The 25,217-nt window shown below is 39.8% G+C and overlaps 1 protein-coding gene across 1 annotated transcript in view; it reads left to right on the forward strand.

Annotated features, from left to right (window-relative positions):
* TMEFF1 (transmembrane protein with EGF like and two follistatin like domains 1) overlaps positions 1–25,217 on the forward strand; it is a 90,569-nt gene that overhangs the window by 63,819 nt on the left and 1,533 nt on the right. The window contains exons 8-9 of the mRNA XM_021691342.1: positions 14,215–14,338; positions 22,170–22,328. Of these exons, the coding sequence (XP_021547017.1) occupies positions 14,215–14,338; positions 22,170–22,328 (283 nt within the window). The remainder of the gene's footprint in view (positions 1–14,214; positions 14,339–22,169; positions 22,329–25,217) is intronic.

Consider the following 25,217-nt stretch of genomic DNA (forward strand, 5'->3'; position numbering starts at 1 on the left):
ACTCTTGTCAGAATGTTTGGCACATACTTAGGTGCTCTATACTTGTCAAAAGAATGGATGAAACTCAAAGAAACTGTAGGATTTATTTGTACAGAGGCTTATATGCAGTAAAGGTCAGAGCAGCAGGGATTGGATTCCAGGTCTCTTGACCTTAAGTCCAATGCTCTTTGATTTAATTTGATTCTTACAACTACTCTGAGGCCTAAGGATCAAGGGGAACATTGAGGCTCTAGGAGGTTCTATGTAGTGAACTGAAGCAGGTGTAGATCTTGGGACTCCTAGTTTGAGACTTAAATATAATTGCTCTTTTTTTTTTTTTTTTTAAGATTTTATTTATTTATTTGACAGAGAGAGACAGCGAGAAAGGAAACACAAGCAGGGGGAGTGAGAGAGGGAGAGGCAGGCTTCTCGCAGAGCGGGGAGCCCAATGTGGGGCTTGATCCCAGGACCCTGGGATCATGACCTGAGCCGAAGGCAGACGCTTAACGACTGAGCCACCCAGGCGCCCCTATAATTGCTCTTTCACACATACATCTTCTACCCATTTGTTAGGTTATACTAATGAAGAATTGTTTTTAGAAGTGTGATCTACCTTTTATGCCTAATTTCTAAAAAATACATGAATGAGAATAATAATAGTACCTATCTCATAGTTTTATAAAAATTAAATAATACAGGGGTACCTGGGTGGCTCAGTTGGTTAAGTGTCCGACTCTTGGTTTAGGCTTAGGTCATGATCTCATGGGTTGTGAGATCGAGCCCCAAGTTGGGCTCCATGTTCAGTGGGGAGTCTGCTTGAAGATCTCTTACTCTCCCTCTGCGCCTGCCCCTACTTGCATGCTTATGCCCCCCCCAAATAAATAATTAATCTTTAAAAAAATTAAATAATACATGTCAAATGCTTAGAACAGTATATCTGACATACTCATTAAGTGCTTAATAAATGATAACTGTCATTATCATTGAATAATTTGTTATTTCTCTCACTGGAATCCTGTCATACCTGAATCATTTATATCCCATGAGCTCCTGAAATATCAGTTTCCTATGTTGATACAAGTGCTGTTTTTAAAATAGAAAAATCTCCTGTATTCCCATGGGAGACATAATAGATCAGCCCCTGTTTTATTCTCTATACTGTTAATACATGACCAGAATATGAAGGCTGTTTTTCAGTAGGTAGAGACTCATACTTAAGGTAATTTGGGGAATTGTGTATGCCCCAAGTACTTGTCTGCCTTTGATAAAATTAGAGGGAATTTAGTGCCTAGGCCACTTTTGAGATACTGAAAATTCTTTACACATGAGAATTGATCTATAACTCAAATGAAATTATCATAATCAGATCTAATTTATTATGTGCCTACTTTATACTGGTTGTTTAATCAGACACTGTTGGTGGATAGAAAGATATCAAATACATGACATCCATCTTTAAAGAGCCTTTGATATAATAAGAAATGAATATAACCGTCTAACAAAGTAGAAATTGGCTATTGTTATAAATGTGGTTAAAAGTGCAATGGGAGGGGTGCCTGGGTGGCTCAATTGGTTAAGTGACTGCCTTTGGCTCAGGTCATGATCCCAGTGTCCTGGGATCAAGCCCCACATGGGGCTCCCTGCTCAGTGGGTGGCCTGCTTCTCCCTCTCCCACTCCCCCTGCTTGTGTTCCCTCTTTTGCTGTTTCTCTCTGTCAATTAAATAAATAAATAAAATTAAAAAAAAAAAAAAGTGCGGGGCACCTGGGTGGCTCAGTCGGTTAAGCGGCTGCCTTCGGCTCAGGTCATGATCCCAGGGTCCTGGGATCGAGCCCCACGTCAGGCTCCCTGCTCGATGGAGAGCCTGCTTCTTCCTCTCCCTCTCCCTGCTGTTCTGCCTACTTGTGCTCTCTCTCTCTCTGTCAAATAAATAAAATCTTTAAAAAAAAAAAGTGCAATGAGAATTCAGAAAAGGGGATTACTCTGTGGTGGAAGATAGTGAGGATCTGAGGAACTTAATGGAAGAGGTGTCTTAAATGCTATGTTGTCCTAGGAAATTTAAACTCTATTTGTAGGCAGTGGAGAATCATTAATATCTTTGAAAAAGAAAAGGCTGCAAAGTTAACCAGTTGAATGAATGGTACCTGGCAGGAACAATGTGCTTATTATTATATATATTGGACTGGAGGCAGGGAGATCAGTTAGGTAGACTCAAAGGGATAGACTCTGGCTTAGATCAGAAAGATAGAGAAGTTCAGATGACTTGGGTGGTGGATTCTACTGAAAGAACTAAGGATGTTGGAAGGGGAAATGTGTTTGTGGTAAGGTAAGGGAGAAGTTGATGGTGGAGGTGATTAATTTTGGAGTTTGAGTTGCTTGTGGAACTCTCCAGATGACTTTGTTTAGCATAAATTTGCAAGTCAGTCTTTGGAGGTGATAATAACTGAAGTCCTGAGAACGAGTAAGAGATTATAGAGCTGCATTGTTTAGATTCTTGCACACCTGAGATAGGGCTAGCATGATTGAGAAACAAAACCTTTAATTTCATTTTAGTTAGTTTAAATTTAAATAGCCACACGTGGCCTGTGACTACTATACTGGGCAGCACAGACATAGAACATATCAAGAGTTGCAGAAATTTCTATTAGACCGTACAGGTATTACAAAGGAGAGGAGGCTTAAGATGAAGCAGAAAAGGTTCCAGAAAAAACTAAGAAGATTGCAGTGACACAGAAGCCAAAAGGGAGAGGACGCATAAAAGTATCAGAGGATGAGCATTGAATCTGAAGACAAGAGAATCATTGGTAATCTTGGACCAAGGAGTTTTTCTAGAGTTATAAATATGAAATCCAAGTTGTGAAAGAGTTAAGAAATGTTCTAGTAGTGAGGAATAGAGGTCAAAAAGTAACTATTTTGTATTCCCGCCCCCCATTTGCTTCTATTTTTTGTCCTCACAAGCATTTGTAGGAGGCCTTTAGTACATATTTGTGTCCCCAGTACACAACCAAGATTAGGTAGGTAGGCAGGCATCTAGGGATGGAAGCTACAAAGTGAAAAGCAGGAACACAGCACCAGCAAGAAGCTGGACAAATTGGAAGATAGTGCTCAGTAGGGAAAATTTTTTAAAGTTGAGCTCTTGGAGAGTAGTGTTCATGGAATGGAACATTTGAATGTCCAGCACGGTGGCTGATTTAGTGCTTTTTTGGGCTGTTGGGAAACATGTGGTAAATATTGAAATTGCAGTGTTGGAAGCTGTGTTGTAGATGTTGAAGCCATGCAGGGTATGATGGTTGAACATGAGGTATGTGGGAGATGGGTATGTGACATTTAAAAAACTTGATTATAGAAGATTTCACACGTATATAAACAGAATAGTATAATTAACCCTCATTTATCCAATACCCACCTTCAGCAGTTTTCAGTATTCTGTCATTCTTATTTTGTCTGTATACCTATACCCACTTGATTATCATTATTCTTATTTTACAGGTGTTTTTTTGAGGTCTAGTTTACATTCAGTGAGATACACGAATGTTAAGGTGTCAGTTTTGAAAAATGAATACACCCCATGTATACTACATTTTATCGCAGTCTCTAACATCTCCATCTGCCACAAAGTTCCTTTGTGGCATGTGACATTTCAACGTGGCCACTCTTATCCAAAGGATATTTTCATATAGTCTAAAATCTAACCGTAATACCTTTTTTATTTCTAAGACACTCTTGCTTCATTGCTGAGCTTCACTTCACCCCAACCCTCACCCCATCTTTGGCCTCATCTTCTCAATAGTCTCTCCTCTTACTGACCAGGGATACCAGAGATACTGAGATATTGGTATTATTATTCCCATTTCTTGGTGACTGTCATTTATATATATATATATATATATATATATATATTTTAAGATTTTATTTATTCATTCGAGACACAGAGATAGAGAGAGAGCATGAGCGGGGGAGAGGCAGAGGGAGAGGGAAAAGCAGGCTCCCCACTGAGCCAGGAGCTGGATGTGGGACTCGATCCCAGGACCCTGGGATCATGACCTGAGGCGAAGGCAGATGCTTAACCATTTGAGCCACCCAGGCGCCCCTCGTTTATATATTTTAATACAGCTCTTTCGATATGCCCTTTTTAAAGTGGTCTTGATAAAGTCCCATCATTGAGCAGTAAGACTGAGCCAGTTGCTAAAATCTTGCAGTAAGTCTGAGAGTGTGTGCTGTGGAGCGTGTAGAGAGTTACGATAAGGACTTTTAGAAGGCCGTCTGGGCGGATGGCACAGACCCCTAAGAAATGAAGGTTGTTGGGAGAGGAGAGTGGAATACTGATCTTTGGGTGAGAGGTGGGAAGCACAGCAGAGGAAGGTGGAAGGAAAGGGGGTGTAGGGAGTAATGTGGTCTTGGTCTATCAGGGAAATGAAAGGAGTACTTCTTAAGGGAATGGCTGAGGAGGTGGATGAGTTTATTCACATCAGAAAATGTGTTTCACTGGGCAGTGTGGAAAGGCTAGGGAGGGAGGAGTTAGGGTTTGTATGGAAAATAGGGGGATTTAGGAATGAGAGAATGGGAGGTGTTGGAGGGTAGGTAGGCTTTTATACCTACATAGGTAATTCTTTGGGTTCTGAGGAGACTGGGATTAGGGGAACGATGGATGGGGGGATATGTTAGTGATGAAGCTTGGGGTGCCAGGGTAGTATAGGGGAAACAAGAAAGAATATATTGGATTTTTTTAACTAGGAATTTGTAGAAATGAGCCAGAGATTTACTGATGCATTATTGATGTGGTTTTTGAGGCCTCAGCAAATGACCTACCAGGTGCATGTCTTGGTTGTTGTTAATAGCAACTCATTATGCTTTATTTGGGTTGTGTGTTGATGGACCAGGACCACCACCAGTGGAACATGCCTTCGCAGATAGGCCATCTGGTTGCTGGCTTTTCTCATAACATCATCGCTTAGAACCATACTCTCCTTTGTATTTGAAAACCCTGCTGCTGGTGGTAGATTTGTTTCTGAATGCCTCTGTGGGTGGAAGGAGCCACTGGGTGACCAAGTAACACTTTTTATATCTCACACACACAAACATTGTTCAGAGATGAGCAACTGCAGCTGTTATTCACGGAGCCTGTCACCACTTGCCTGAGGGCATTGTTTGGAGAAGACCATTCTGTGCCCAGTTCTTGCTGTGCGAGGCTCCATCACTGCTGTGTTTTCTGAAACTCTGCTTCATGACATCTTTAAAGCCTTTTTACATTTCCTTTTTGAAGTTAATCTAATTTACTTGGCCCAGAGAGCAGGTGCCTGGACGTTCTGCTTTTGTCCATTCCCTACACATCTCCCAGGGTAGTTTGGTGAGATAATAGTGTGATGGTTCAGGGCTTGCTCTGTGGAGTCAGACTTAGTCTACATTTGAAGGCTGTGTGGCCAGCTATCTCTGAGCCTCAGTGATCATATCTACTGCCTAGGATTACTCTGATTATGAAATGCTCTATCACTGGATTTTTGTCCATGTTACTGTGGTGATTGTTGATACTTCTGTTTTCTGTTTTCATCATTGGTGGTCAAAGGTCTCACCATTGGTGAGTCTACCTATATCTACATCATGTTTAATGTGGTTGATGAGTGACATCAGTAGGATATTCATCCATTCAGTCATTATTACTCGTGTACCCTTCTGTGTGTCAGCTGCTTTCACATATTTGTGTTATTATTTGATCTTCATCACAACCATGTTATCCTCATTTTGCAGATGAAGAAGCTGAAACTGTGAATTTGTGGCTCATGTAGAATGGCAGAACAAGGACTAGAACTCAAGCTTTTCTGACTCTAAGCCCTGGTGCTCTTTTTCTTGTATCACAACTATTCCAGAATTCTCTTCTGCCCCTTTGCTTGCTTTCTTTACTTAATTTCCTTCAGAACTTTAATGGACTCTCAGCTGTAACCTTGGTGAACATTTGTTCTCTAGCCTTAATTTAGAGCTTAATCTTAAGCTCTAGTTTCATATATTCATATGTAGTGCCTGGAACATAATAGGTGCTTAGTAAATACTTTCGGATGACTGAAGGTCTAAATTTGAACTCAGCTTACGACATTTGCTCTATGAACATCCTGTCATTAGGCTCATATTTAGAGTCATTTTTTTCCAAATTTTTTTTATTTTGGTGAAATGTAAATAACAAAATTTAGCCATTTTAATCATTTAAAAAATTTTTTTATTGTTATGTTAATCACCATACATTACATCATTAGTTTTAGATGTAGTGTTCCATGATTCATTGTTTGTGCATAAGACCCAGTGCTCCATGCAGAACGTGCCCTCTTTAATACCCATCACCAGGCTAACCCATCCTCACACCCCCCCTCCCCTCCAGAACCCTCAGTTTGTTTTTCAGAGTCCATCGTCTCTCATGGTTCGTCTCCCCCTCCGATTTCCCCCCCTTCATTCTTCCCCTCCTGCTATCTTCTTCTTTTTTTTTTTTTCCTTAACGTATATTGCATTATTTGTTTCAGAGGTACAGATCTGAGATTCAACAGTCTTGCACAATTCACAGCACTTACCAGAGCACATACCCTCCCCAGTGTCTATCACCCAGTCACTCCATCCCTCCCACCCCACCCCCCACTCCAGCAACCCTCAGTTTGTTTCCTGTAATTAAGAATTCCTTGTATCAGTGAGATCATATGATACATGTCTTTCTCTGTTTGACTTATTTCACTCAACATAATACCCTCCAGTTCCATCCATGTCGTTGCAAATGGCAAGATCTCATTCCTTTTGATGGCTGCATAATATTCCATTGTATATATATATATATATACCACCTCTTCTTTATCCATTCATCTGTTGATGGACATCTTGGCTCTTTCCACAGTTTGGCTATTGTGGACATTGCTGCTATAAACATTGGGGTGCATGTACCCCTTCGGGTCCCTACATTTGTATCTTTGGGGTAAATACCCAGTAGTGCAATTGCTGGATCGTAGGGTAGCTCTATTTTCAACTGTTTGAGGAACTTCCATACTGTTTTCCAGACTGGCTGCACCAGCTTGCATTCCCACCAACAGTGTAGGAGGGTTCCCCTTTCTCCGCATCCACACCAACATCTGTCATTTCCTGACTTGTTAATTTTAGCCATTCTGACTGGTGTGAGGTGGTATCTCATTGAGGTTTTGATTTGGATTTCCCTGATGCAGAGCGATATTGAGCACTTTTTCATGTGTCTGTTGGCCATTTGGATGTCTTCTTTGGAAAAATGTCTGTTCATGTCTTCTGCCCATTTCTTGATTGGATTCTTTGTTCTTTGGGTGTTGAGTTTGATAAGTTCTTTATAGATTTTGGATACTAGCCCTTTATCTGATAGGTCATTTGCAAATATCTTCTTCCATTCTGTCGGTTGTCTTTTGGCTTTGTTGACTGTTTCTTTTGCTGTGCAAAAGCTTTTTATCTTGATGAAGTCCCAATAGTTCATTTTTGCCCTTGCCTCCCTTGCCTTTGGCGATGTTTCTAGGAAGAAGTTGCTGCGGCTGAGGTCGAAGAGGTTGCTGCCTGTGTTCTCCTTTAGGATTTTGATGGATTCCTGTCTCACATTGAGGTCTTTCAACCATTTGGAGTCTATTTTTGTGTGTGGTGTAAGGAAATGGTCCAGTTTCATTCTTCTGCATGTGGCTGTCCAATTTTCCGAACACCATTTGTTGAAGAGACTTTTTTCCATTGGACATTCTTTCCTGCTTCGTCAAAGATGAGTTGACCATAGAGTTGAGGGTCCGAAATGGAACAAATAATCCTAAACTTTGTATGGAACCAGAAAAGACCCCGAATAGCCAGAGGAATGTTGAAAAAGAAACGCAAAGCTGGCGGCATCACACTTCCAGACTTCCAGCTCTATTACAAAGCTGTCATCATCAAGACAGCATGGTACTGGCATAAAAACAGACACATAGATCAATGGAACAGAATAGAGAGCCATTTTAATCGTTTTTAAGTACACAGCTCAGTAGTAGTAAATACATTCATGATGTTGTGCAACCACCACTACCATCCATTTCTAGAGCTCTTTCATCTTTTTTCTTTAAAGATTCATTCATTCACTTGAGAGAGAGAGAGTTGTGTGCACATGGGGGGAGGAGTAGAGGCAGAGGGAGAGGGAGAATCTTCAAGCAGACTCCCCACTGAGTGTGGAGCCCCATGTGGGGCTCAATTCCATGACCTTGAGATCACGACCTGAGCAGAAAGCAAGAGTCAGATGCTTAACTGACTGAGCCACTCAGGGGCCCCTAGAGCTCTTTCATCTTGTAAAACTGGAACTATATCCAATAAATAGTAGCTTCCCACTTACTGTTCCTCTCAGCCGTGGCAACTGTCATTCTTTTTGTTTCTGTAATTTTGGCTACTCTAAGTACCTCATATAAGTGGAATCCTATAGTGTTTGTCTTTTTGTGACTGGCTTATTTCAGTGAACATAATGTCCTCAAGATTAATCTGTATCATAGCATAAGTCAGAATTTCCTTTTTGAGGCTGAATGACATTCCATTGTATGTATGTGCTTCATTTTGTTTATCCATTCTTTCGTTGATGGACACTTGTGTTGGCTTTCATGTTTTAGCTATTGTGAATGTTGTTGCTGTGAATATGGGTATATAGCTGTCTCTTTGAGACCCTGCTTTCAGTTCTTTTGCATATGTCCCCAGAAATGGAATTGTTGGATTATATGGTAATTATGTTTTTAAGTTTTTGAGGAACCACCATTCTGTTTTCCACATCGGCTATATCATATATTCTCATCAGCAGTGCACAAGGTTCCAATTTCTTTGCATGCTTGCCAACACTTAACTATTTTCTGTTTTTTTTTTTGGATAGTAGTCATCCTAATGGGTGTGGGGTGCTGTGTTATAGTTTTGATTTGCATTTGCCTAATGATTAGTGATGTTGAGCATCTTTCATGTGTTTATTGACCATATTTTCTTTGAATTCATGCATATTTTCTTTGGAGGAGAGTCATTTTGCATAATTCTGTATTAAAACCATCTTCAAAGGATAGTTCTGTTCTGCTAAATGCCTAAAGTACATTGAAGGGGCTAGTGCTGGGCACTACTTGTAAAGATGGTTGTTGCAAACTATCTAAAGAATGGGACTGGGGCTGGGGCGCCTGGGTGGCTCAGTCGTTAAGCGTCTGCCTTCGGCTCAGGTCATGATCCCAGCGTCCTGGGATCGAGCCCCGCATCGGGCTGCCTGCTCAGCGGGAAGCCTGTTTGTCCCTCTCCCACTCCCCCTGCTTTGTTCCCTCTCTCGCTGTGTCTCTCTCTGTCAAATAAATAAATAAAATCTTAAAAAAAAAAAAAAAAGAATGGGACTGGGGAAGTTTGACCTTAAGTAAAAAAATTGTTGGGTGGGGGGTTAGGGGGTAAACAGATGTGGGGAAATCAATAGTTACAGAGAGATTTCATTCAACATAAGGAACATTTGATAATATTGGAATTAATTGTGTTGAGTTCTTCACCTTCTGGAAGTGGTAAAGTAGAAACAGGATTTCGGGGTTGCAACTAAAGGGATTCCTTCATCAGACCAGATGGCCCTCAAAGGCCCTTCTAGCTCTGAGTTTCTGAGAGCTCATTCTGAAGCATCTTCAAGCTGTATTTATTTTTTCTCTATCTCTAATATTTATTCCTACTGCTAAGCTCTAGCTTAGCTTTTCATTGCCACAAGTTTGGATTATGTAGTGACTTCCTAATTGGTCACCTGGTCTTCCTAGTTCCCTGGTCTCTTTACCTTGCATGCTGTTATCCAATTAAATTTTTTTAACTGCGTTTTGAGATACAATTTACACACCACTAAGTTCACCTGCTTAAAGTTTGCAATTCAATTTTTTAAAAATGATTTCTTTTTTTTTTTTTTAAAGATTTTTATTTGATAGAGAGACAGCGAGAGAGAGAACACAAGCAGGGGGGAGCTGGAGCGGGAGAAGCAGGCTCCCCGCTGACCAGGGAGCCAGACGCAGGGCTTGCTGCTCAGGTTATGATCTCAGAGTCCTAGGATTGAGTTCCACGTCGGGCTTCCTGCTCAATAGGGAGTCTGCTTCTCTCTCTCTCTCTCCCGTTCCCCCTGCTTTTGTTGTCTCGTGCTCTCTCTGTCAAATAAATAAAATCTTTAAAAAAAAAATTAAAAAAAATATTTTTAAAGTAATCTCTACACCTAACGTGGGCTGGAATTCATGGCCCCGAGACCAAGAGTTGCATCCTCTACTGACCCGGGCCAGCCAGGCGCCCTCAATTTAATTTTATTTTTAAAGTATATTTAGGATTGTACAAGCATCATATCAGAATCAAATTTTAGGCCATTTTCATTACTCCAGAAAGAAACCTCACACCCATCAGCAGTTACTCCCCATTCCCCCTAACCACCAGCTCTTGGCAACCACTCTCAATTATGTAAAACATGGCTTTCATTGTGTTACTCTCCAGCTGGGAGGCCTTCAATGTCTTCCTTATCCATCTGATTAAGAAAACATTTCTCTGGGTGCTTGGGTGGCTCAGTTGGTTGAGCATCTGACTCTTGGTTTGGCTCAGGTCATGATCTCAGGGTTGTGAGATTAAGCTCTGTATCCGGCTCTGCACTCAGTGGGGAGTCTGCTTGAGATTCTCTCCTTCTCCTCCCCCTACTCAAATAAATAAATCTGTAAGAAAACATTTCTCACCTGGAGTTCATATTTTTCTATAATCTGATTTCAGCTTATTTTTCCAATTTTGACTTACACCCTTCCCCAGTTTGGATATACAGCTCTTGCTAAGGTTTATCTGTTTCTTGTTCTTGTTGAGAATGCTGTGTGCATTATACCTTCCTTTTGGTTTCCACTCTTCTTCTATCTAAAGAAATCTGTATATGCTTTGAGACCTAACTTAAGTCCTGTCCTTTCTGTGAATCCTTCCCTGAGTAATATCACCTACAATGAGTTCACCTTTAAGCTTGAACTTCCCATAGCAGCCTGTATTGTAAAACCTTCTTTTGGCGTTTAATTGTTAACTATCATGTGAGACCCCTTCTGTTGTGTTATTCAGCTTTGTGTGTGTGTATATGTTGATTCCCTGAATTGATTATAAGCTTCTTAAGGGCAGGGACCATGTGTACTTTTTCTTTATATCTTCTGTAGCTTAGCTGAGCATATGGTTGTGCACAGAAATAGTATGTAAGAATAATGGAATGAATAGAGCCAGCATTGAGCAGAATGCTAAATTTGAACTCTGTTGACAACCGCAGACTTCAAAGTCTTACTGGACATGTCCATGTTTTTACGAACTGAGCTATCCGGGCTCACACATGTCCATGTTTTTAGATGGCTTTGCTTTGTCTAGAGCCTGATACCACATTCTTTCATTAATTCATTCAGTAAATGCTACTGGTGCTATACTTTGTTTACTAATTTCTCAAAACCCTGTTCTTGATTTAGTTAACTTTCTCTTATTGCTGTGATGTAGCTGAATTCTGATAGCTTTCAGTTCTGCATCATTCTTGAAATCTCCTGCTGTTTCTAGGACTTTCTTATAGTAGATTGTACATTACCACAGCCTCTATAGACCTATACAGTACCATTATTATACGCATTATAAGATCTTATTACTATAGGTTGATACATAACCTCAGTCTCTGTAGTCCCATTATTATGTACTTTGTGGTGTAATACACCATGAAAATATCATGTTCTGAGAAGTTGCAGGATGATGAGTGCTTTGGGAGACCGTTGCATTCCTCAAGTCACTTATGGGTTGATTGCAAATGTAGAATAGCACTTTTAATTTGAAACCATAGCAAGAAAAGTACTATGTTCTAAGTGTTAGGAGTTACACAGAAATGAATAATAAAAATGTCTAGATTCTTAAGGAGCTCACAGTCTCATGGTACCAACTGAGTTTAAAAACTCAAATGGTTCTAAAACAATATCATGAGTATTGTAGTGAAGTGGGTGCTCAGGATGATAGCAGCCCTGAAGGGAGGGTTTGATTTCTTCTGCTTCGGCAGAATTATAGTTTGAGAACTGGTGGAGACCTTATGAGCCCTTTGAGGACAGGATATTTTTCTGTCCCCAACACCTAGCAGAGTGCCTGGCATATGGAAGATAATCAATAAATGATAAATGGTCATCTATACTGTGCAGTCTTATATGGTAGATATTGAGTACTTGAAACATGGCTAGTTGGAATTGAGATGTGCTGTGAGTGTTAAGTGCTCACCAGATTTTAAGGACTTATTTAAGACAATGTGTGTAAAAAAAAAAATCACAATTTTTTATATTGATTATATGTTGAAATGATCCTTATTTGATATATTAGATTAAATATGTGATTAAAATCAATTTACCCATTTCTTTTTAGTTTTAAAAAATATGGCTACTAGAAAATAAATTACGTGTGTCTTGTATTATGTCAGACAATGCTGATCTTACTCAGCTGCCTTAGATGCTGTGATTTGACCAAGGTCACAAAATAGCAGATACCTTAAAATTGAGAATTTACATGTTGAATTTCTTGACTTCTGGTTCAGTTTTCCTTATAGCCCTAAATTAGTACAATGTAAATACATAAATTTTGAGGTAAAATGACATCAGTTTGGTCTTACTAGGGATGGCCCGATCTCCCTGTAATCCTCTCAAAACCACATGAAGTATAGGTTCTGTTAAGTATAGGTTACAGTTATGAAATCTCAGTCTTAGGGTGGTACACTCAAGGTCACACAGCTAATCACAGAATTTAAGGTGGGACTGAGAAATGACAGGAAACCTGGGAATTTTTCCTACACAAGGACAGACCTATAAACACTGGGGACTCTTGAGTCCATAGAGGATGAATGTATTAATGTATATGCCCGAAAAAAAGTTTAAAAATCCATTGCAGAATGTGTGATTATGTGAATGAGTATATGCTTATACAAGTACATGAAAGAGACAGAGACAGACAGAGGGGCTGGGGAGAAAGGGATAGAGAGAATGGATGATGAAATTGATTTTATTTATTTATTTTTAAAGATTTTATTTATTTATTTGACAGAGAGAGAGAGAGACAGCAAGAGAGGGAATATAAGCAGGGGGAGTGGAAGAGGGAGACGCAGGCTTCCCGCGGAGCAGGGAGACCGATGCGAGGCTCGATCCCAGGACCCTGGGATCATGACCTGAGCCGAAGGCAGACGCTTAACGACTGAGCTACCCAGGCGCCCCAGTGAAATTGATTTTAAAGACTGGTTCCTCATGCCAGCATCTTTCCTGAACCTTCCATCTTTCTTTCCTGATTCCCTTCCCTTCCCTTCTTTTCCCTTTCCTCCCCTTCCTGAGAGAAAGAGGAGGGGGAGGGAGGGGGAGAGGGAGAGAGAATCCCAAGCAGGCTCCACCCCCAGCCCAGAGACTCACATGGGGCTCATTCTCACGACCCTGAGATCATGACCTGAGCCAAAATCAAGAGTCAGACACTCAACCAACTGATCCACCCAGGCACCCCTTTCTTCCCATTTCTGACATTGAAATTACTCACCATATTCCCATTTTCTTTATTCAACTCAGTTCAGTTCAAATCAGTGTACCTAAGTCTGAACAGATGTTTATCAACATGTTTACAATGGTTCTCTTTGGATAGAGGGGTTTCAGGTGGTTTAAAATTTTGCTTATTTGTTCTCTATATCATTTGAATTTTTTTTTCAATAACATATACTAAGAAAAACCAGATTTAAAAAACAGCAAAGCTATTTTCATTTGGAAGAAAAAAATCAATATGCTTAATAGTTTTCATTCCAAAAATAAACCTTTCACCCTAAAATTTCAGAGTCGCATAACTTCCTCTCTGCCATTCCACTCTTTATTGGCTTCAATTTCATAGTCCCAAGTGAATGATTAGAGTAAGTCTCCAAAGGCCAGTGCTGTAATATACCATCTCTTGGTCATAGAGATGAGCTTTCTTGTAGAGGTAGCATTTAGTTCTTTAGCTAGGATGTTTATGTTTTCTGGGGACAGATTGTTTGTAAACAACAGTAGCTCAGAGTGGTCATATCCTGCAACTATTTTTAAATGCTTTCAATCTAAACAGTCTATTTGCTGTGTTTATGTCATAATGAGACCTTGGTTGTTATTCAGCCCCTATCTGATAATTTTCTTTTCCAAATTACCCTGCAAATTTATTTGTCCCTGCAAATAGGGACTTTAAAAAGTCCCTATTTTTCAGTTTGCTTTTCACTGTTTATTGACGTGGTTTATGTTCTTTTAAGATGCTAGTGATCAAAGAGAAGATGTTTATATTGGAAACCACATGCCTTGCCCTGAAAACCTCAATGGTTACTGCATCCATGGGAAATGTGAATTCATCTATTCAACTCAGAAGGCTTCTTGTAGGTAGGTCAACACCTCCGGGTCAGAGGTGAGGAATTTTTTCCTTCAGTCACTGCTCTATAGAAAGCAATGAAATACAGATTAAATATTATCAAAAAGTAATATTTACTTTCAATTGAGTCAAAAAATAGTGGCATCATTTGGAAAAAACTGATAAGTATAACGTGAAAGATCAACACCAGGTGTCATTAGGGTTTTAAGATTATGGACTTAACATTTTTAATACATTTTTCGTATAAAAATATGCCATATTCCAGCACTATTTTGGTTTTTAGACAATCTGTCACAAGGTGATTTAGGGACTAAAGAATGTGTTAAGAACAGAGAACATGTAACTCAAATAAAACATACACTAAAATAGATTTCTAAAAATAAGGGAGTGGGGATGTGGAACCAGGTGTGAGGAGAGAAGTGGAAATGGGAAAGGTGTAAATCTTCAACTGTCTGATGCCAGAGAGGTTATGTGACTTGTTCAAGGTCAGCAGCAGCAAAGCTAGATCTCAGATTTCCTGACTCTCAGACTAATGCTCATAAAGCTTTTTGCTGTTCTCTGTCTGTTGGTGGCACTTCTTGCTGGGCTGGGAGCTCATCCTCTACCTCAGGCTGGTCTCATGAGCCGGGTAATGTTTCCATAGACAAGGGGAGATTGCTATCATTCTGCTCACTCCTGCCTCCTGCAGTTTGCCCAGAATTCTTTTTTTCTTTCTTAGTAAAAACATCAAAACATGGACAAATATTATACTTTTCTTTTGTTCTCTCAACCTAGAAGCCAGTGGATTTTTCTCTTCAGAAAGTTGAAGCAAGCCATTGGAAGTCAGGTCTCCTGGCCCTTCCACCCCGAGCTCCCTTCTTGCCTTTTCTTCTTCCTCCTCTCCTCCTGGTTAAAAAACAAAACAAAAATACTATAAACTGTTAATGGCTAAGCAATTTTTTGTTAAGGTTTTGGCTTTTTCTTGATTGAAAGTGCCCCTGGACTTTAACAGAGCTGCTGCTCTACTCCCACCTCCCCTTTCTTGAACGTTAAAAAAAGGCAACTGTGCAAAGGGGAACAGGCCAGTTTTAAAACAAAATCATTCCATGGATTCCTCATATTTGTCCCACGGTGGCATACATACCTTGATAGAAGTTCAGATCGTGTTGTTCTCTCAGGATAGAGCATCTTTCAAGATACCTAAAAGTGAAGGGTGAGAGAGGACGATGTCCTGATAATGGAGTGGTACCAGGTCACTTTGCAGTATTTACTTTTGCAGTAATTGACAGCGAGAGGACTGAATGGTCTAGCAGTTAAAGGCTCTGGAAGCAGGAACACCAGATTGGCCAGTTATTGACTGTGCCCTTCAGAAGTTATTTAAATGTTTAAGCCTCATTTTCTCATTTCTAAAATTATAATAATAGTACCTGTCTCCTAAAATAGTTGCTAAATTTAAACTGTTGCTAAAATTAAATGAGATAATATATGCAAAGTGCTTATTAGCACAATACCTGGTCCTCAGTATGTATTTGATAAATTGTGGTTGACGTTAGTAGGTTGTAAGTGCTGTTCAGTTAGGGATTCTGTCTTCCTAACCCTGTCTTCCCAGTGCCTAGGGTGGGACCTAGCCCAGTAGCTACTCAGTAATTATTTTTTGAATGCCATGTGATGATGATCAACTTTTCCTTCTTCTCCAGACCAGAGTTGTTTCTTAAATGCCAAAGAATCTCTTTTCTGCACTCTTATAACTCCTAAAAAGCAGTTGATCTTTCTCTTTGTCTAAGCATTTACAAAGTCTACAAGAATCAGGCCATAACATCACATGTACTTCCGACTAGTGGGTGGATGTGTTTGGGTAGCAGTAAGCAGGCAGGGATGAACAACTGTTAGCCACAGTCCTATTATTAGGTTAAAATTTTCTAGCATTATCCCACCATTAATTTGTTTGTTCATTTATTACTTACTTTGTATCAAATTCTTCCTGGCCCTTGGGTCTCAAATTCAAATATGACAGGAATCCAGGGATCTTGGCTTCCAAAAAAAAACTACCATTTGGTAGAAGAGACTAATAATAAAGCAGTTAAAATATAATATGAAAAATGCTGCCATACATAGATAGATATACAGGAGATGATTTGGGACTTCAGACAAGGAACTTGAACCTGAAGAGGGCAATCGACATCATGAGAAGAGGGGCAGGTCTTACACAGGAAGATTTTTCCAGCCCAGGAGCTTGCCCTTTATTTTAAAGGCAGTGAGAAGCCACTTAAGGATTTAAGTTAAGAAAGTTGTGATCAGATCTGAAAGCCACTCTGGTGGTTTTGTGGAAAATGGATCAGGAGACTGAATGTTAGTAAGGAGTGAGAACCTGAACTAAGTAAAGGAGTTATAGTGGCAGTGAGATTGGCAGAAGAATTGCAGAGAGAAGATGGGGTGATTCAACCCCTAGGTTTTGGTGACCAGTTGGGTATGTGGGAGCTGGTGGTGGGTCATGGGAAGGAAGAGTCAAGAGCATCTCCTGGGTTTCTGGCTAAGGCAGAATTGAGTGGAGAAAGGGAATGGGAAGAGGGAGGAGCTTTGGGAGTAAATGATGTTCAGCGTAATATGCTTGGTCTCAGGTACCTGTGGGGGATCCACTTATGGAAGTCTAGTAGGCTGCTGGATATGTATTGGTTTGAGAATTCATGAGACAGATGCAGGTTGGAGGCCTGCGTTTGGGAATCATTCTACCCTAGCATATCCCTTGTAGCTCCTACCCAGCCTTGCTTCCATGCCTCTAGGCCTCCAGTTTATCAATTTTATCACCCTTTCCCCCGTCCCTCGCCCCTTGCATGTCTTCATCCCCTCCTTATTCAGCTTAAACTCCATGGTTAGTCATGGTAGTTCCTCTCTTGCTTTATCATACTCACTTGACAAAACTATAATCCTGATTCATGCCTTCCAACCTGCTGTATATGTATACAGCTATATGGCCTACCCATCCGGCTGAACATGGCTGTTGAAAAGCACACCACCAGGTTAACACATCTCCCTGATGTTTATACTGAAAGTGGGGCCTACAAGCTGCCAAGTTGAACTTGTGAACTGCAGTCCATTCATTCTCCTGTTCTAGATGCCAGCTTTCTATTGTCACCCTTCTCTTCAGATTGTCAGTACCCCATCATCCTTAGCTGATCATCTTGTTTCCAAGTTCACTGAGAACACTGAAGCAATATGAAGAGAACTCCCACAGACTTTTTACTCTCACCTCCCAGAAATACTCCCCCCTTTTCTGTGTTTCATATATTCTTTTATATATATATAATTTATATATATTTGTATTTATTTATATTCTTATATGTATATATAATTAAAAATATATTTATATTTTCATTTCTTCTATCTTGGAAAAAAACCCTCACTGTCCTACCAGCGACCATCCCATTTCTTTTCTTTGTAGAACTCAAAAGAATTGCCTGTGCTCTGTTTCCAGCTCCTCACTTCCCATCTCTCTTGAATCCACCTGAATAAGCTTTTCAACAACCAGTAGCATTTGATATGGTTGATTGCTCCCTCCTGTGTGGTAAGCATTTCTTCACTTGGATCTAGGTATTGCATTCTCTCTCTGTTTTCTGCTGCCTCACTGGCCATTCCCTTGCATCTTCTTGGTTAGTTCCCCTTTGCTCCCTGACCTCTCCATGTTGGAATGCAGCAGGGTCTAGTCCTGGTCCTCTTCCTTTGTGATGCCACCCAGCCTCAAGGCTTGCCATGACATATGCTGATTACTCCTAATTTGCATAAATCCCAGACCTTTTCCTCAACTTGAGACTCATAGACTCATAGACTCTCCCTCTTTGACATTTTTGCGTGGATGTCTTGACTCCTCAGTTTCAATAGGACCTAAGCTGATGATCTGATCTGCCTTCCCTCCCCTAAACCTGCTCTACCTGCAACCTTCTTCATCTCTGTTGATGCCAACTCCACCTTTTCCTTTGCTCAGATCAAAGACTTCTGATACATCTTTGACTTCTCTCTCTCATACTCCATATCCAGTCATTTGAGAAATCCTATTATCTCTATTTCAGAATATATCCAGAATTTGAGTTCTTCTCACGATTGCCACTGCTATTCCTAGTCCAGGTCACCATTTTTTCTCTCTGGCATTATTGGAACAGCCTCCTCGATTGTATCCTACAGTTCATATTCAACACAGCAGCTGGGCGGAGACTTTTCAAATGAAAGTCCGTTCATGTCATGTGTCTGCTAAAACCTTCTCAGTGGCTCTTCCATGTTACTGAGTGCAGAAGCCCTATACAATTTGGCCCCTTCACCTCTCTGTCTTGGTCCCCTGCTTCCCTTCAACTTGCCCACTCCACGCCAGCCACACTTGGTATTCTTGGACATGCCATGTCTCATGCCCCCTCCTCAAGGTCTTTGCACGGACTCTTCCTTTCTCCGTTGTGTTCTCCTTCCTGTTGTCCACATGGCAGGTTCCCTCACCTCCTTCACGTCTCCACTCACACATCACCTTCTTAACAAAGACTACCCTGACCATCTTGTTTAAAATTGCAACCCTCCCTTCCTGGCCTATAACTGACACTCATCATTTCCCTTAACGGACTCTCTTCTCTCTCTGTGTAGTACATATCAGCCTCTAAGAATACCATTTAATTTACTTATCATGTTTATTGACCCTCCTTCCCCCAGTTAGAGGTTAACCGGATCAGGGATCTTCATTTGTTTTGCTCACTGATGTATCCCAAATATCCACTACAGTACTTGGCACATGTCAGATGCTCAGTAAATAGATGAGTTGATGAATCAGCACATGAGGCCATGGTGGTGGATGAGATTATTATGGACGGTGTGTGGGATGAAAGAGTAGAGGGTGTAGAGGACCAAATGCCTGGATCTGCCTTTAATCAATAACAGAAGTAGTAGTAACACCCTAGAAGTTATTACTTCAGATATTTGGAGAGTATAACCCAAAAGTCAGTTGCAGAATATAATATCCAAAGAGGATTGCCTGAATAATATATGGCCTATACATTCTTTTTGATATTCTGATTGTAATCTTTGGATTAAGCTAAACTGTCAGAGAGCTGCATATCTAGGACACTGTTACAGCTCCCCATGGAACTGTTTTTATTTTATTGAGTTTTGACTTTTCACCATTAGCCTACCACAAAAGGCATTATTTTAAAAAATCCTATAAGATTTCATTATATTGTTGAATTTATTACAGCTATATTGTTGAGGTTGATGTTCTCTGTATCAGAAAGTGCCCTCTTTAAATCAGGACCAATGAGATAAAATCCCCTTGAATCTAATTATGATAGTCACTGTGGTTCTTTGAACAACTGGTTTGATTTTATTTTGTGGAGACTGTATTTTATGTTAATGATTTTACCACTTTTTTTCATTTATTCTTTTTCATTCTTTTTTTTAAGGTTTTATTTATTTATATGAGAGAGAGTGTGTGCTCTAGCAGGGGGAGGGGCGAAGGGAGAGGGAAAAGCAGATTCCCTTCTGAGTAGGGAAGCTGACTTGGAGCTCCATCCCAGGATCTCAGGGTCATGACGTGAACTGAAGGCAGATAGATGCCTAACTGACTGAGCCACCCAGGTGCCCCTCTTCTTCTTTTTTTTTTTAAACCAGTGGTTTTTAGTATTTAGTGTTTTTTTCAGTTTTGCAATCCCCACAATCAATTTTAGAACATTTCATCACCCCCAGAAGAAACTGTGTCCTTTAGCTATTACTCCCAAATCTCCCTATTCCCATTAGGCTTAGACAATCACTAATCTGTTTTGTCTCTATCGATCTGCCTGTTCTGGACATTTCATTTAAGTGGACTTGTAGGATGTGGTCTTCTGTATCTGGCTTCTTTCACTGAGTATCATGTTTTCAAGGTTTATCCATGTTGTAGTGTGTGTCAGTACTTTGTTCCTTATAATACCGCATTTTATAATCTGCTTACCAATTGAATATTTATTGTTTCCACTTTTTGGCTATTAATGAATAATGCTGCCCTGAATAATTGTTTGCAAGTTTTTGTGTGGACTTGAGTTGCTTTCAGTTAGGTAAGTGTCCAGGAATGGAATTGCTGGGCCAAATGGTAACTCTGGGTTTAACTTTTGAGGACTGCCAGACTGTTTTTCAACGTGGCTTGGCCATTTTTCATTCCCTACAGTATCTTTTCCAACAGATATTATCTGACTTTCTGCTTCTGGCCATTCTAGTGGGTATGGAGTGGTATCTTATTGTGGTTTTGATTTGCATTTCCATGGTGGCTAATGATGTTGCTATCTTTTCATGGGCTTGTTTGCCATTTGTAGATCTTGTTTGGAAAAATGTCTATTCAGATTTTTTGCCCATTTTGTAATTTTTTTTTCTTTTCATTAATGAGTTTGTAATAGTTTTTTAATGTATTCTAGATACAAGTCTCTAATCAGATAAATAATTTGCAAAAATGTTCTCCTGTTCTTTGGTTATCTGTTCACTTTCTTGATAGCATCCTTAAACAAAGATTTTAATTTTGATTTAATCCAGTTTAACTTTTTTGTTGTTGCTTGTGCTTTTGGTATCATATCTAAGAAAACATTGCCCAATCCAGATCATGAGGATTTATTTCTTTTTTTGTTTTCCTAAGAGTTTTATAGTTGTAGCTCTTATATTTAGAACTATGATGCATTTTGAATTATTTTTTGTGTATGTTGTGAAGAAAAGGTCCAGCTTCATTCTTTCACATGTGGATGTCCAGTTGTCCCAGTAGTTTTTGTTGAAGAGATTATTTTTTCTCATTGAATAGTCTTAGCACCCTTGTTAAAAATCAGTTGACCATAGATATATGGGTATAGTGCTGGGCTCTCAATTCCATTCCATGATCTATAAATCTACCTTACTACTTTTTTTTTTTTTTTTTGGTCTGCTAGTAAACTTAGAGCTCAATGTGAAACTTTCTGGCAGGTGTATAGGAATCTCAGGGATGAGATTAGTGGACTCACATCACCCCTGGCTTCCTATTTCCCTACTCCCGGGTTTCTTTATGTGTGCTCTATTAAAAAATCTTTTTTTGAAATGAAGTGTGGGATGTTAATAACTACAGTATCCTTACACTTCAGAGGTTTTATTAATCAGCTCTTACTGAAGGCTGGCTAATTTATACATTACACTTCTGTCAGCTAAAACGTGAAATTTCTGTTAAATATCTTAAATGTTTCCCCCTGTCAAATTATTATTATGAGCTGATGTTGTTGCCTTTTTATTTACTTTTACTTGGAATTCAGATAATTTCTAAGATTAGCACCTACTTGGCTGCTTGGCTCTGTTTCTGTCATTAATAACTTATTTTTCTCCCTCCCCCCCCACATCTTAAATGATTATACTTATGTATACTGAAAGTGTGTTGAATATAATTTGGTGCTATGTTCAGAGAACTGTAAATGTTTATACCTATTTATTCAGTCATCCCATTTCCAAGTACCTAGCCTAAGGAATAACACTAAATATAGAAATGTGCACACTCAACAAATGTTTGCCCTACCTCATTCATAATTGTGGAAAATGGAAAATAACTGACATGTCTTAGAGTGAGGGAATAGATGTTAGCTATATTCTAGCCACTGAATGTACTAGTATGTACCTATTTTTAAAATAAAGGTAATAAAGACCATTCAGCAACTTAAAAATTAATGTCCTATAATGATAGATAAAAGAAGCACTATGCGAAATAGACGTATTGAATAGAGTTTAAGGAAATACGTAAATGGCAATGGTTTTTCAGTATAAATTTATCATTCTTTCTTATGTTTTTAATTTTAAAACCTAGAATTATTGAAATTTGTAATTCTCATAGGAATCTTTCTCCCCCCCTCCCCCTTTCAGATGTGAATCTGGCTATACTGGACAGCATTGTGAAAAGACGGACTTTAGTATTCTTTATGTTGTGCCAAGTAGGCAAAAGCTCACTCATGTTCTTATTGCAGCAATTATTGGAGCTGTACAGATTGCCATTATAGTAGCGATTGTCATGTGCATAACAAGGTAGGTAATGACCTAAGAAATACCAAACTTAAATTAGAGGTGGGTAGCTGTTAAATTAAAGAAGAACCTTGAAGCACACTCAAAATGATAGGTGCTTTAAGTCCTCTAGTCTATTAGGAAAAAAGTCCTAGGATCAGTTGCCTAAGGTTTCTATGTGGGTCTGACCTCTCCTTATCTTGCTTCTTTAGAATATGAGCAAGAACTCATTCTCAGGGTTACAGGTATAGCTGGGCTGCATGCAGAGGGAGCATGAGAATATTCAGTAGCATAAAGGAATTTAGGGATCTTAGAACTGCACTCGGGGATGATGATGGTAATAGCAGAAGGACCATGCTGAGATTTTTAAAGCTCTGAGGAACTGGAAGGTGTTTTATGCCCCAAGAATATACTTTATCCATAGTAAATATAGTAAGAAAGGAAGAAACCAGAGATTAGAGAAAACTGCTTTTCTTATTATATCATTGTCTTAACATTACTTCGTTTTCTGGAATACAATCATAAGTCATCTCTAAAATTCTCCATTATAACTAAAACAGTTGGCATTTATCATAACTAAACTCCAAATTAAAAGACATACTTGGATTACAGTGGCCATAAAATGGGTGTTTTCCAAACTGAGTGGAAATGTATAATTCCAATTCTGGGCCCAAGAAAAGTCAAACTAAATCCAGTTCATTGTCTTTCTGCTTCCCAGTGTCATGTCTTTTTTCTTGCATGGCTCTTCATACCTCCTTTAAGATTTGGTTCAGAAGTCCCATCAACATCATCTCTGCACTTTTCTGCATTATTCTGGGCAGAGGATCGGAGCATATCAAGTACAGATATTGGCAGGCCATAATGGATTCATGACTCTTCTATCCAAGATCTGGATAGAAGCCAGACCTTCAGTACTCTGAGCCATCTGGAGCTGAAATGATAAATCTAGAAATTATAAAAAAAAAATGTTCTCTGAGTAACAGGTACTTTTCATAAAATTAAGGTGCTGAAGTCAGTGGACTTTATTTAATTTTAAATTGGTAGTTTTTTTTTTTTAATATTTAATATACTTACTTGAGAGAGAGAGACGGAGATAGTGAGAGAGAACAGGAGCAGGGAGGAGAGGGAGAAGCAGGCTCCCTGCTGAGCAGGGAGCCTGACGTGGGGCTTGATCCCAGGACCCTGAGATCATGACCTGAGCTGAAGGCAAACACCCAACAAACTGAGCCACCCAGGCGCCCTCTCAGTGGACTTTATTCCACAGGACAGATGATCTGCCCTTAGGCAAGACTATTGAGTATAAAATTGGGCAGTAGATGGGGCACCTGGGTGGCTCAGTCATTAAGCGTCTGCATTTGGCTCAGGTCACGGTCCCAGGGTCCTGGGATCGAGCCCTGCATTGGGCTCCCTGCTCCGTGGGGAGCCTGCTTCTCCCTTTCCCACTCCCCCTGCTTGTGTTCCCTCTCTCTGCTGTGTCTCTCTCTGTCAAATAAATAAAATCTTTTAAAAAAAATTGGGCAGTAGATTAAAATAGGGATGAAATGATTAAAAAATAATGACAGCAGAAAGGGCAAATAGAAGAAACCCATATAACAGCAGGGCTGCCTGTGGCCGTTTAATATAGGCTTAGAAGTTAAGTAATTTGCCTGTGGTCATCCAACTAGTAAGTGGAAGTGCCTGGATTTGGATTCAGTGCTGCCTTATTTCCAGAGCATTCCTCTTTCCACTGAACCTTCAAGAGGAGGGTCCATGTTGAGTCATCTCAGGAAATATATTTGCCAGGTATGACCATTGCGTGGGAGCAAGGTTCAGACTTGATTTTTGAACAGTCAGGGGGATGACTTGGTATGAATCATTTTTTTCAGAGCATTGATCTGAGTGTCATCTGCAAAATTTCACTGGAGGTCAGGGGAACCATATAGGACATTATTCGAGGAAAGCTGGAGTGGAGTAATGAATTATATGGAGGGTGAGAGAAAGAAATAAGGTAAAGATGAGGGAGGCTTTATATGGAGGATGAGAGAAAGAAATAAGGTAAAGATGAGGGAGGCTTTTGAGGCCCGGTGATAGTGTCATCTTTAAGAAGATCAAAGGATGGTTGAGTCAGCAGGAAGCAACTTTGAGTCAACCCCTTCTGTTCTAGAGAAGTAAGGAAACTTGAGGGCCTGGATGGGGGAAGTACCTTACTTAAGATCAGGGAGATAGTTAAGCCCTTTTACAAATCCTAATCCAGCCTTTTATCTTGCTCTTTGCTTCTGTTCTCAGTGTGCTCTAATCTTCTAAATTCTAATTCTACTAAGTTAAAATTACCTGACAGATAGTTTTCAAGTCCGTGCCTTCTAGCTGATATCCCAGATCCATTCGCTACCTTCACAGACACTTTGAACATCACAGTGTTTTTGCAACCATGTTACACTGTCTTCACTGCCCATCGTCTCCGTGACTGAAGGGCCATCTTGTTGAATTTATCCTACATTTCTCCTGGCAGCCTGTCTTCTTATTGTGGTGTTTTCTCCCCTCAAATGTTTTGCTTCATGAATTTAGAATATTATAATCATGTACTTGGACTTAGCTCCACTGAATTTTTAAGGAGTGCCTCTCCCACATAGTCCGTTATGGGACAGCTGTTCACTTATCCCATGGTGGCTGTCCCATGTGAGGAATCTCCCTTTAAAAGGATGTTCCCACTGACTCATGTATCAAAACTGCATGAGTAAAACTTTCTTCTTTTATGCTTGGAGTCTTCTTTCATATTTTTACACTCTTAGAATGATAGAATAGCAGGGACCTCAAGCATTACCCTAGCCAACCCCCCTTTTTTTTTATAGATGACAAAACCATGGCTCCAGGGAGTTGGAACTCTTCCAATGTCATGGTGAGTTGGTGACAGTTAAAGAGGTTTGCTTGGCCTCT

Source organism: Neomonachus schauinslandi, chromosome 13 (assembly GCF_002201575.2).
Source record: "Neomonachus schauinslandi chromosome 13, ASM220157v2, whole genome shotgun sequence".
NCBI lineage: Eukaryota > Metazoa > Chordata > Mammalia > Carnivora > Phocidae > Neomonachus > Neomonachus schauinslandi.